The following is a 13,130-nucleotide window of genomic DNA, read 5'->3' as shown; positions in this document are numbered from 1 at the left end:
ATGTGCATGCATCTAATTTGACATAGGATTTCATGGAGTCCAAGCACCCATTTCATGAACTGTCATTGCTGTGGTAGTCCTTAACACCAAGAATAGATTTGCTGCCTTATAGAACCAGTGCTTTCATGACTTTCCAGTAGCACTGAGCTCCACATTTATATATAGATAGATTAGATAGACAGACAGACAGACAGACAGACAGACAGACAGACAGACAGACAGATAGATAGATATGCAAAGAATCATCTAGTTCTATGCTGAGTCACCTTTTAGAAGGTAGGGACTAAGTATCACCAATAGTTTTGGAAAGGAACACTGCTTTATTGCCACAAAGCAAACAAATGTGATGGAAGGGAAAGATGGCTTAATAGCCATCCTTTTTGCTTAATAGCCATGTTTGCTTAATAGCAAACAGGAAGTAAGAAAAATCTGATCTTTAAATTGAGAAGGACACAGGCAGGCAAACACTTTCTGTATCAGCACCTTATAGCAAACACATGCTGGGTGCTGGTGGCTCACACCTGAAATCCTAGCAACTTAGGAGGCTGAGCACTGAGGATCCCAGTTCAAAACCAGGGCAGGCAAGAAAGTCTGTGAACCTCTTATCTCCAATTAAGCACCAGAAAACCGGAAGTTTAGCTGAGGCTCAAAGTAGTAGTAGTAGTAGTAGTAGTAGTAGTAGCCTTGGGCACAAAAGCTCAGGTACAGCTCCAGGCTATACCCCATGACCACCACCATCACCACCAACAACAAAATAACACACATGGATATAGGATTTATGAGGAGGGTGAGGAGGTAGACTTTGGAAAGAAAAGTTGAGAAGTAGAATAATCACTATGATTTGAGGAAAATAAAACATTCCCAAACATTGGAGCTCTAATCTACAGGGAAATTTCAATTTCCTTAGTCTTTCCATTAACCTTGATGAGATCCAGCAGAAGTGATGATTTAAACATCCAGTCAAGTTTCACATCCTCATTTATTAGTATATCTTCTAGGCTCCTTCGAGAACAGAATTCTGTCACAATGGCAAACATCCCAGAATCATAGAAGAAACCCAATAAAGGGTTAATATTCTCATGGCGCAGGTCTTTCATCTGGACACAGAAAGAAAAGAGAACAAGACTAGAAATGAGTTCCCCCAAAAAGTTTCCAGATAAAAGCTCAACACAACTGACAAAATTGAATTTTTTTTATTGTGAAAATACTGTACAGAGGGGTTACAATTACATGGGCAAGATAATGAGTACATTTCTTATCAAGCATTGTAGCCTCCTCCTTTGTTTCCCCTTCCCACCCCCTCCCATCCTCCCCCTGCCCCCCCACCCAGTTCTCCCCGCCCCCCCCCACCAAAGTTGTAAAGTTCGTGTTGGACATAACAACTTGTACTTCTCATTGTTGCAATGGGTCCACCTGTATCCCTATTTAAACAATGTGTTTTTTTCCCTTCCCCTCCACAAATTATACCAACATCAAATACAGTGAAAACAGGGGTTATACGCTGGGGGAGGGACATACAAAGCAACAAAGAAATCATCTTATAAATATGTTAGAAACAATAGCAAGAAAGAAAAAACATTTGAGTCCTTATCTTGGGATTCATTTCGCCTAACATCAACTTATTTGACCTTTTCTGCTTGTCTCTGACATATACTAGTTATTGCAAATAAGGGAAACTATGGGACCTATGCTTCTTTTTTTTTTCATTTTATTTTATTTTATTTTGTGAACATACTGTACAGAGGGGTTACAATTACATGGGCAGGATAATGCGTACATTTCTTATCAAGCATTGCAGCCTCCTCCTTTGTTTACCCTTCACATCCCTTCCCAGCCTCCCCCCCACCCCCCCACCCAATCCTACCCCCCCTCACTCCCCCCCCCACACCAACGTTGTAAAGCTTGTTTTCGACATAACAACTTGTACTTCTCATTGTTGCAACAGGTCCACCTGTATCTTTAAACGACTTGTTTTTCCCCAATCTCCTCCACAAGTTATACTGACATCAAATATAGTGAAAGCAGGGGTTATACTGTGGGGAGGGACATACAAAGCAACAAAGAAATAATCTTATAAATGCGTTAGAAACAAATGCATGAAAGAAAAAAACATTAAAATACATATCTAAGGGTTCATTTTCCTAACATCACATTATCTGACCTTTTCTGCTTGACTCATACATATACTAGATATTGCAAATAAGGGAAACCATGGGACCTATGTTTCTTTGGGCCTGGCTTACTTCACTTTTGACATCAGTATTGTGAGATGCTGAGCAAAACACATGAGTCTTCCTAGACTTCTTATCTACAGAACTGTGGATCATAAATTGCAACTAAGTTTGTACTAATTACATTATGGTACTAATAGAAAAAGAATGCAATAACCAAAGAAGAAAATTTAAGGAAGGATCTCTCTTAGCATTCTTTAAGTGAATGCTAGATTTGGGGCCTTCCTCCAATTTTTATGAAACTCTCTAGAATGGAGCTCAATGATCCAAAAATACTAAAGAGAGTTAGCACAGTAAAGAGGTGAATAGGGACTGGGAAGGTGGCTCAGTGGTAGAGCACTTGCCTTGCACGCATGAGGCCCTGGGTTCGATTCCTCAGCACCACATAAGCAAAAAGAAAAAGGCCGGAAGAGGCACTGTGGCTCAAGTGGTAGAGTTCTAGCCTTGAGCTGAATAGCTGAGGAACAGCGCCCATGCCCAGAGTTCAGGTCCCACAACTGGACCCCCCCCCCCAAAAAAAAAGAGGTGAATAGGTTGCCTTCTTGGAAGGATATGCCTGAGAAAAAATGGAGAACAAAAAGATAAAATGTATCTAAATAAAACAGCCATATAGCTTTAACCAAACTCAGTCACTACATAGATTAATAGTTCTTTTCCCTTGTCTACCTAACAGGTGAAAAGAGAACCCCCTACTGATTAAACATACTAAAATTTCAGATAATCTTCTAGAACCACACATAATCAAATGAGGAATCAAATGTGATCTTTACAAGAACTTCAATTAAACAATATATAATTAATTAAACAATATATGCCTACATCAAAAAATAACATTGGAAATCAGAAGGCTGAAGCAGGAGGATCATGAATTTAAAGCCAGCCTAGACATAGCGAGACCCTGTCTCAAAATAAAAATTAACTTGGTGAGATGGAGATACAACAGAGCTTCAAGAGAAAATATAAGTGATACTAAAACAAAGAATGCTTAAAACTATTTCTCACTGAAGATGTTAGGAAAGGATAAATAAATTAAACAAATGGGAAAACAAGGAAGTCAAAACTTCATTCTTTGAAGAGTATTAAATTTTATAAAAATCTAACCAAACTGATTAAAAAGAGCAAAGTAACAATGATCAGTATCAGGAAAGAAAGAGGTGGTATCACTATGTATCTTATAGATACATAGTGATCTAATAAAGGAATTTATAAATAGATATAGGCTAACAAAAATTGATAACTTAAAAATTAATATATTTTTAAAACCAGAATTTATTAAGCTTAGTAATGCATAAAAATAAAAAATAAAAACCCTAACAGATTTGTATTTAGCAGAGAAATTTAGCAAAGAAATCATCTTCACAAAGAAAATCATAGCTCCAGATAATTTTATTGATGGTATTTATTAAATATATGATAAGTAAAAGCTGGAGGTATGGCTCAAGTGGCAAGGTACTTGCCCAGTGAGTGGCAAGTCCTGCATGCAAACAATAGAAGCACCAAAAAATAACAATAAGTAATACCAATCTTGTATAAGTTCTTTCAGAAATAAGGACTTCCAAACTTACATAATGGTACATAAAGTTGACAGACATTAAAAGAAAATTACACACCAATTTTCATCATAAGCATACATGAAAATGTACTTTAAAATATTAGCAAATACCATGCACTAATATATAAACAGGATAATGTATAATAAAGTCAGATTTATCCTGAAGATATGAAGATGTACTTACTATTTCTTTTTAAAGAATGTAATTTATCACACTAACAGAATGAAAGCATAAAAGCACCCAGCATTGCAATAAGTAGCAAAAATGTTTTGAGAAAGTATAAAAGTTCTTCACCATTACAAACATTCACAGAAATTCAGACATGAAAAGAACATGTACAAGACTTAAGAGTAAGACATCAAACCCTTTTCTAGAGAAAGAACATGGCAAAGATGTCTACCATCGCCATTTCCATACATTATATAACAACATCAAAAACATAACATTGATGTGGTATAAAAGAAAACCTACATTAATAGATGCTTCAATATTGCTAAGATGTCCATGTATCCTAGACTTTATAAATCAATTACAATCCCCATTAAAATTCCCAAAGTCTTTATTGAAATCATAGGTAAGTTGATTGTAAAATTTACACAAAATGTATGAGTTGACAATGTCCTAAGCACTGCTGACAAAAACAAGAGGGAAGGGCTTATTGCCCACTTGACCTGAGGACCTAGTCTAGGGCTATGGAATTGTAAAGATACTATACCGGCATTTGGCAATACTAAGGAATCCAAATTAGGATTACCAGTAATGGGGTGACTGGCGTTGTGTGCCTTCTGATAAACTGCACTGAAAAGGACACACAATCACTTTTGTAGTGTTCTGGTTAAAGGTGTATAACTTAAATCTGACCATGAGGAGCACTAAGCAAACACAGATGTTGAACCATCTATCAAATAAATGACTTGAATTCTTTAGAATATTAAAGAGAAGAAAAAGAAATCTGAGGACCTGCTTCAGATTAAAGGCAATGAAACCAACTTCAGTGTGAACCTAAATTAGAAATTGATATGGGGTGGGGGGAATTAGCTGTATTATATTAAAACTAATGATAAAATTAGAATAGGGACAGTAGTTGAGATATTGTGTAGATAGTGTCTTGATTTTGATCATAAATCAATTATATATTTATATAAAAGAATGTCTTGAGCCTTAGGAAATACACATGCAAGTATTTAGAGGTAAAGGAGCATAGTATAACCCCTTATTCTGATTAAAAATAAATTTATAGTGAAAACAGCTGGGCAAAATTTCAGCAATTGCTAAATCTGGGCAGAGTATACAAGTTCTATAAAATTGTTGAGGGTTTTCACTAATTTAAAATGGTATCAAAATCAAAAGTATCCCCAAACAACTTATCATAGACATACTCTAGTTTGGGTCAATACCTATCTCTTTATTCCCATTCTTATGGTTTATTACCTTCCCAAAATAGGTTTTGCCCTGTTTTGACTCCATTCTTTTTGTTTTGTTTTGTTTTGTTTTGTTGTTGCTGTTTTTTTCAGGTAAGGGGTAGGTCTATTCAGTAGACCTGCTGGGACCAGGAAAGGTTGGCCTTCCACGGGGCTGAGAAAGGCCTGGGAAAGAGAGAGAGCTGGGAAAGAGAGAGGAAAGAGAGAGAAAAGAGCTAGAAAAGAGCTAGACAAGAGCAGAGAGAGGGCGTCTGGGCCTGGGCTAGGCCTTATCTAGGGTATGGGCAGAGAAAGGTGTGGCAACATCAAATTCAGATGTGACCTCAGTGGATGCAGATGTGACCTCTTCCAGGTGTCCCAGTTGCCTAGGTAACACAGGTACTGGGTGGAGACTTTGCTGCAAGGAAGGTGGAGTCTGCTAGCCATCCAGGAGAGGACCTTACATTCCAGCCTTTTAATAACCATGAAATAGGGCAAGGATTCTCTCTGGCTACTTCCTGCTGACAAGGGGCATCGACAATAGGGGTAAAAGGCTGGAATTTGGTCCCCCTTCCAGAGAAGGCAGTGAGCAGCAGCGGTCCCTTGGTGGCATGAGTCCTTAGATTAAGTCTGGAGAAGTCTCATGAGCATTGAGGGGCTGGAAAAAAAAAATACTAGAGAGCAAATGGCAAGAGGAAGGACTTGGGGCTGAAAATGTTGGTAGAAATGTCCCTAGCTACTTCTGACATCTGGCGACTAGGTAGAGAAGTCAGGTGACAAAGGCAAGAATATAAATTCCTCTTCAGTTAATAGGTAGACAGGAATAGACATTGGATGGGCAGGCTTCTTACTTCTACTGACCTCCCGGCTCTGGTTAATTTTGAAAGGGCAGGCACAAAGTAGCTGATGTGACATCATCTCCTCTTACTCCTCTCCATGTTCCCTTGTTCCCCAGACTGGCTGAGTCTAGGTGCTCGTTGTTGGGATGGCTTGTCCCAGTTGATATTCAAGGAGGATTGAACTCAAGGCCTGGGCATTGTCCTTGAGCACTTCTGCTCAAGGCTAGTGCTCTACCACGTTGAGTTACAATAGCACTTCCAGTGTTTGCTGGTTAGAGTCTTGAACCATGCTTCCAGCCTGGCTCTTTGCAGGTTAGTTGGGAGATGGATTGACTCCATTCTTTATTTTACCTTATTTTAATTTTCTGCAGTAATATGTCTTGAACTTGGCACCTAGCACTTACTAGGAAGGCACTATACCAACTGAGCCACACACTCAGCCCTTTTTGCTTTTGTAATTTTTCAGATAATGTCTCACATTTATGCCTAGGCTGACCCAGACTACAAAATTCCTATTAATATATTAATTCTCATCCCCATTTAGGAAGGAAAAAAAGAAGTCATTAATATGTATTAATATTAATACAAAGAAGGAAATTAAGGCTCAGAGAGGTTGAGTGACTGTGGTTTCACTCCATGTTTCTTGACTTTCAGGGCCTTTAAGTGCCAGGAACAAACTTGTAGTTTCCCTGTTCTTCTTCCTTAAGGGATCTTCCTAACCAGCTAGTATTAATTACTTTGATGAAATTATTAATTTTAGTGTCTCATACCATTTCAAACACATCACTTGCTCTTGATTTGATGGACTTAATATCTCCAAAATCTCCAGGAGGGAACTTTTTCAGCCATACCCAATCACCCTGGAAAGAACAGGTAGAGAATAATGATGAGACTTAGTTACCAGAAACTTGAAATTAATATCAGTTCTACAAGCCAGATTTTTCTCCCTTCCACCCCACCTTCTAAACTACATAATTTCTATATTCCAAGCTAAAATGAGGTCAAACAGAAAAAGTTTAAAAATGCCAATTAACTGATGAAAACAATTTCAGGTATGCAGATCTCAGAAAAGGAATAAAGAATGATATCACTCTCAGAAATGCCTTCTTTAATTGGGTGCAGAACATTCTGGGTCATTTCACTTATTCATAGCTAACTGATATAGCATTAAGTTTTCTGCGATTAATGGTGATAATTGGAGGCTGCAATTCCCACTGCCTTGAGGCATCTGCCGTGGGAGATGTAGGGTGAGAGATGTAATGCAGCAAATGTTTCCTTCATTTTCCTTGGTCCATTTTTCTCTTGTAGGGCAGGCCATTGGCAGAGCGGCTCTTTATGCTTTAATCATAAACTGACTGGCTTAAATGTAAATTAAGCATTATTTATTTCAATGCACAAATGCACAATGGTAGTAATATAAGTAGACCTCTAAATCTATTGCCAACTTTTTTCATTCAAAACTATTGTTTTATTGTTTAATGTTTATATGCTTATGGATCATGTTGTGATCATTTGGTACATGTATCCTTGAGTATAATGATCAAATGAGTAATTAGCATTTAATCTTAACTTTGGAGATACAAAATTGCTATTTTTAAAGCTGCCATCAAATCAAAACCAATTATTTTATGGTCTTCACTTCAACATCAGTGCTGGTAGATTATTTTCTTCTATGTGCATAGCCTCAAGGATTCATCAGTCATCAAGCCTTATCTAGTTCTGCCCTACTCCAAAAATTTAAAAAGCATTATAAATATAGATTCCTTTTCCTGTGTAATAACAATAATCCCATACATTTGCACAATGCTCTTTACTGTTCAACATGTTTTCACGTCTATTACCAAGAGCCTGGAGAATCCATTATAGGCTGCACCAACTTGTCATCAAGTAGAGATCACAAAGCAGAGAGCTCTCTGCAATCAAATTCTAAGAATAAGAAAGTGTAACTACTCTTATTGGGGAACATATCCAACTGGAAAAGCACAACTGGAAATCTGCCACGGGCAAAAGCTAATGGGTGCTATGGGCATCTGAGTAACTCTCTCCCATTCTGTGTTAGGAAGAATCTTCTAAGCCAAGAAGCTCAAAGCTGTTAAGCTAGGGAATGGCTCCAAGAGACCTTCAGCAGCAGAATGAAAATATACAAGCCAAGCTCACTGCCCACAGAGATCAGAGGACCAGTCTATGATTAGTATCTGCTGCAGAATGATTGAAGCATTTGAGCCAGCAGTTCCCCAAGAATGCTCCTATACCAGCCATATCAGTGCCACATGGAAACTGGTTAGAAAGACCAAAAGTGAAGTCCTAAACAACATTTATGGAATCACAAATTCTGGGGATGACACTAGAAATTTGAGTTTTACTAAGTCTTCCAGGTGATGTTGATACATGTCCAATCTAAGACCTACACCAGACTTTCCCCATGCCTCATGTCTGCCTCTACATCCTTCATTCATACTCTCCCCTGTTCACCGCACTAAGTTTTTTATAGCCAGCTCTGCAGTCAGCCAGAGACCTAAAACTGACTCATAGAAGACAGAAGAGACTGACACCAATTTGGCATTTTACCAGTCAGAGGACTTTCCCCTGTACAGAGATCAGAGGCTAAGTCTTAAGCTGAACAAAGAAAATTCTATCTGGGATTCTACAAATATCAGCCAATGTATCAAGAATACTGATGGACAAAACTATCTTCCTTCAGCATTAGCAATTGTGTTACTCCACCAACAGCCAGTACTAGGCACTATGGTACCTTAGTGCTTGTCAGAAAAGGGCATTTTCTGCAAGAACAATTGTTATGGGAGTATATTGTATACCCTTATGATATTAGGCAACATATATGCATGCATGTTATACATTCACGTGTATTCACATACACCCCAGAGCACATTCTATCAGCAACAAGATACTTTGCACGTCACCAGATTCTGGATCTTTGGAGTCAGGATATAATTGCCAAAGAAAGATGCTACACTTGGGACTCTTGAGAATATGAGGTAGGAAGGAGAAGCAACCTCAAGGATCTTCTGGGGTTTAGTGAAGATCATGCATAACTATGTTCACATGTATTTTCCCCCTAACTGTATATGTGCATAGTCTGCTATGCTGATTGATTTAGATGGTAGAAGACTCTGCACTCCACCCTATTCCAAAACCAGTCTGAGGGGGGCAGAATTTCTGTTCCTGCATGTACATAACTCTCATTTAATTTAGGATAATTCTTCACTATGAATAGAAGCCTGTTCTCAGATGTGGTAGCTTTATGCAGAGTACAACCTAAATATCATTGTTAGAAGCCCTAACTTACCTGATACATTCTGATATGTAATATGGCCTTTGTGGAGTTAGTCCTACTGCAGCCTTCCTTCTTGATTATTAATTACCTACCACTGGTAGCTAAGAATAGCTTTTCCCTGCCAATTCACTAAATTTGACAATTGGACTGGGCCTTAATGTATCCCTGACTCAATTCCTTCATATTTGTATAAAAAAAACCAGACTTTTCCAAGGCTGGCTTGCCTAAGTTCAGAAGCAGAGGCAGATCGGAATCATGGTCTTCTGTCTCCTAGTTTGTTGTTTTTCCCATTATGGATTGGAGGGGTATTTGAAATTTCTCACAAAATTTGTAATCAAGTTTTTATTAAGTCTATGTGCATCCTATTTCCTGAATAATGATGAAAACAGAGGAAATGGGCAAGTTTTATCTTCACCACGCCTGCACTATTTGTTTTGTTCTCTTCTTTTAAAGGAGAATGATATAATACTTCATCCATCATTCACTTTTTAATTAAGAGAAGGAAAAATCAAACTCTATTCAGTAAATTTTCAGAAGTAATTTAAAGTTCATCAGGTTTGTATTTAGGACACTATGTGTTAACTTAAAAGCAAGAGGACAAGATCCTAGGACATGGCTTTGCTTCAGTCTCAATGGTAGCCTTACTACCTCCTCTTCAGCTGGAGCTCTAAGCAGGACTTACTCAAGAGTTCTTTGTTATCTTTCATTTTTTCTAATCAATGATTCCATGATAAGTAAGAGAAGATGGTCAGTAGAAGTGAGAGGGGGGGAGAGCTCTATAAGTGATAAAGCAGTTGGGGAGACAGGAAAAGGGCTTTTAGAAAGGGAGGTGAGTGGGGAAAAAAAGAAAGGTGAGATAAAAAGGAAAACAAGAGGAACCTGGGAGGCAAGAGTCAGAAAACAAAAAAATAAAGGGGAAGTAGTGGGTTCTTCCCAAGTATATAAGAATTAGAGCCAGGAACCAGTGGCTCACACCTGTAATCCTAGCTACTCAGGAGGCTGAGATCTGAGAATCAAGGTTCAAAGCCAACCTGGGCAGGAAAATCCTTGGGACTCTTATCTCCACTTAACAACCAGAAAACCTGAAGTCACACTGTGGCTCAAGTGGTAGCACGCTTGCCTTGAGCTGAAGAGCTGAGGGACAGCACCTAGGCCCAGAGTTCAAGCCCCACAAATGACAAAACAAAAGAATCAGACTACTTCTCATTCCTCTTCCACTCCCCTATGGTTGCTAAAACAATCATGACGTGTCTCCCATTGCATCTGTCATCACAGCTCCTTCAGCATATCTGGCTTTCACTTCCACATTTCAAAGAATATCTCTAAAAGGGATAATTTTGTCTTTCACTTTGAAAATTACGTCTCTGTGTATACAATCAGGTAAATTTGTAAGTACAACTACAAAAGCCTGTCTTTTTTTTGCTTTTGGGTATCTACTACACTTAACATTATCTGGCACATAAACTGGAAATTCCAGGACTTCCAAAAGCAATTCTTATAAAAATATGATTTACTTAAAACAGAATGTAGATAAAGAGTCTTCTAAATAGGGCACCACTTAAGATACACTGTCCAGTGTATCCAGTGTATCTTTTATCAGTCTTCTTTAGCCTTAGCCAGTAGTATTCTAGCTTCATCTGTCCCTTTATCCCTGTACTCCACTTAATCTTGACTATACTGGGCAGTATTATTCAAACATCATCCTTTCTAAGGAAAAATGTCCTCCCACTCATCATGTGACTAACAACAGTCATTCTGGGAACTCATTCAGAATCCTGCCTTCTTCTAAAAATAAGAAAATAATTGACAATGTCTTAAAGGCCAGTTTCATACAAATGTTTTTCTTTTTCCTTCTTAATTCTACACTTAAATCTTTGAACACCACCAAATAAAACATACCACAACTCTTAAACACTTAAATTCTTCCATAGAATCAAAGAATATAGCATATGCATGCCAGAAGTGGCATTAGAGGTCTGAGTGGAGCAATTATCAAGCCTGGATGCACATATTAAGGGACTTTAATACCAATACCTGGGCCCTGCTCCATACCAACTAAACCAGAATTTCAAGGAAAGGCAGCCTAGAGGTAAGTATATTTTAAGTTTGTTAAGGAGATTCTAATAAACACTCAGGATTAAGAACTTGCTTCAAACCCTCGTTTTACAGATGAAAAAATCAAGGCTATTGATACATATTTCTAAATCTTAGAAGTATTGATATAATTGTAAATCCATCAGCCCATCCATTTGACATTCTGAAGTTATTTGATTACCTTCTCTTCAGTTTTTGAAAGACTAGAGCTGCCTGATTACCAAAAACATACAATTGAAAAAATTCTCCTCTTTGATAAAATTAAATCCAAGGTAAGATCTAGAAGCTTTCTGATTCAAATTTAAGCCAAAGTCCTCAAGTATACTGAAAAAATATGCCATGCCATTCTTGGTATGTAGGCCCATCTTAGTCTTTTTGTGTAGTACTGGGTAATTTTTCAAGAACAGGCATTCATTTCTCATAGGTCTAGAGGGTGCAGAATCCAAGAGCAGGAGACAACAGGTTTTGTTGTCTAGTAAGAGCTGTTGTCTATTTCCAATATGGCATATTGTTTTTGGGTCTTCTAGAGAGAATTTTAAGTCTCACATGGAAGAAAGTAGAAGAACAAGGTAATCAAGTGCTGTGTGAGGCTCCTTTAACCTTTTCTTGAGAGAGGAACACCTTTTCAAAGCTTCATCTCTTAATATTATCACACTGATCATTAAATTATAACAACTGAATTTTGGAAGTGATAGTTTCAAACCAGAGCAAGGCCACTGTGAATTATTTTTCCAACAGAAAAGAATACTCACTTGGAAAATCCAATGTGGTTAACAATCTAAAAACTCATTCCTCCTTGTTTAGAATTTTCTTTGTACTTAATGTTAAAGTTGAGAGTGTTTGCTGCTCTTGGGAGTATCTTCAAACAAACGAAAGAAACCACACTGGGAAGGCCTCACTTAGGAGGGACAAGACAGCCTAGTTTCCCTTTTACCCCCTGCTTAACTCTTTCCTGCTGAGAAGAAACAGTTCATCTCTCCAACTGATGCAAGATTTGTTCTAGTTGCCAAATTCCAATATCTTACAACAGAGGTAAGGTCTGACCTCGTAAATCTTGAAAAACAGAAACTTTAGTCAAAAAAGGCTTTCTATTTTATGCAATTGAAAATAATCTATGACTCCAAAAGGCAGTACAGGTGAAGGAAAATAATTGTTTCAATGACACCAGCAGATAATAAACATGGGAACAACAAGTAGACTCAGAAGAAAAAAAAATAACAAAACCCTTCCCAGCCTGTTTATATCTGGGCATTTCACCCCAAACAAGAGGCTCGAGTCATTTCTTTTACTAATATAGTCTTTTAATTTTTTTTATTACATATAGTTTTGTGGGAATAGTGGCATGTGTTAATGTTTGAGTCTTTTTCCAAATACATAATAAATACATGGAGTTAAAATATTGATGAGGTTATAAGTAAGTGGATTAGTTGTATGGGAAACACATTGTCAAAAATGTCAACCAAGCTGGTGGCTCATGCCTGTAATCCTAGCTACTTAGGAGGCAGAGATATGAGGATTGTGGTTCAAAGCCAGCCAGAGTAGCAAAGTCCATGAGACCCTTATCTCCAATAAACTACTCAGAAAAGGCCGGAATGGCACTGTGGCTCAAGTGATAGAACACCAGCCTTGAGCAAAAGAAGCTCAGGGACAGCGCCTAGGCCCTGAGTTCAAACCCAAGTACTAGGACACACAAAAAGACCAGGTCTGTAACTGAATAC

General features: G+C 38.0%; 1 protein-coding gene across 1 annotated transcript in view; it reads right to left on the bottom strand.

Moving 5' to 3' along the window:
* The window catches only part of Gucy2f (guanylate cyclase 2F, retinal), an 82,148-nt gene that overhangs the window by 33,204 nt on the left and 35,814 nt on the right, over window positions 1-13,130 (bottom strand). Inside the window, exons 7-8 of the mRNA XM_070038985.1 lie at window positions 6,794-6,883; window positions 921-1,097 (exon numbers count right to left, since the gene is read on the bottom strand). Of these exons, the coding sequence (XP_069895086.1) occupies window positions 921-1,097; window positions 6,794-6,883 (267 nt within the window). The remainder of the gene's footprint in view (window positions 1-920; window positions 1,098-6,793; window positions 6,884-13,130) is intronic.

The sequence above is a fragment of the Dipodomys merriami genome, unplaced genomic scaffold, assembly GCF_024711535.1.
Source record: "Dipodomys merriami isolate MVZ:Mamm:240054 unplaced genomic scaffold, mDipMer1.0.p SCAF_3, whole genome shotgun sequence".
NCBI classification, from domain to species: Eukaryota; Metazoa; Chordata; class Mammalia; order Rodentia; family Heteromyidae; genus Dipodomys; species Dipodomys merriami.
This window is presented reverse-complemented; position numbering and strand designations above follow the sequence as displayed.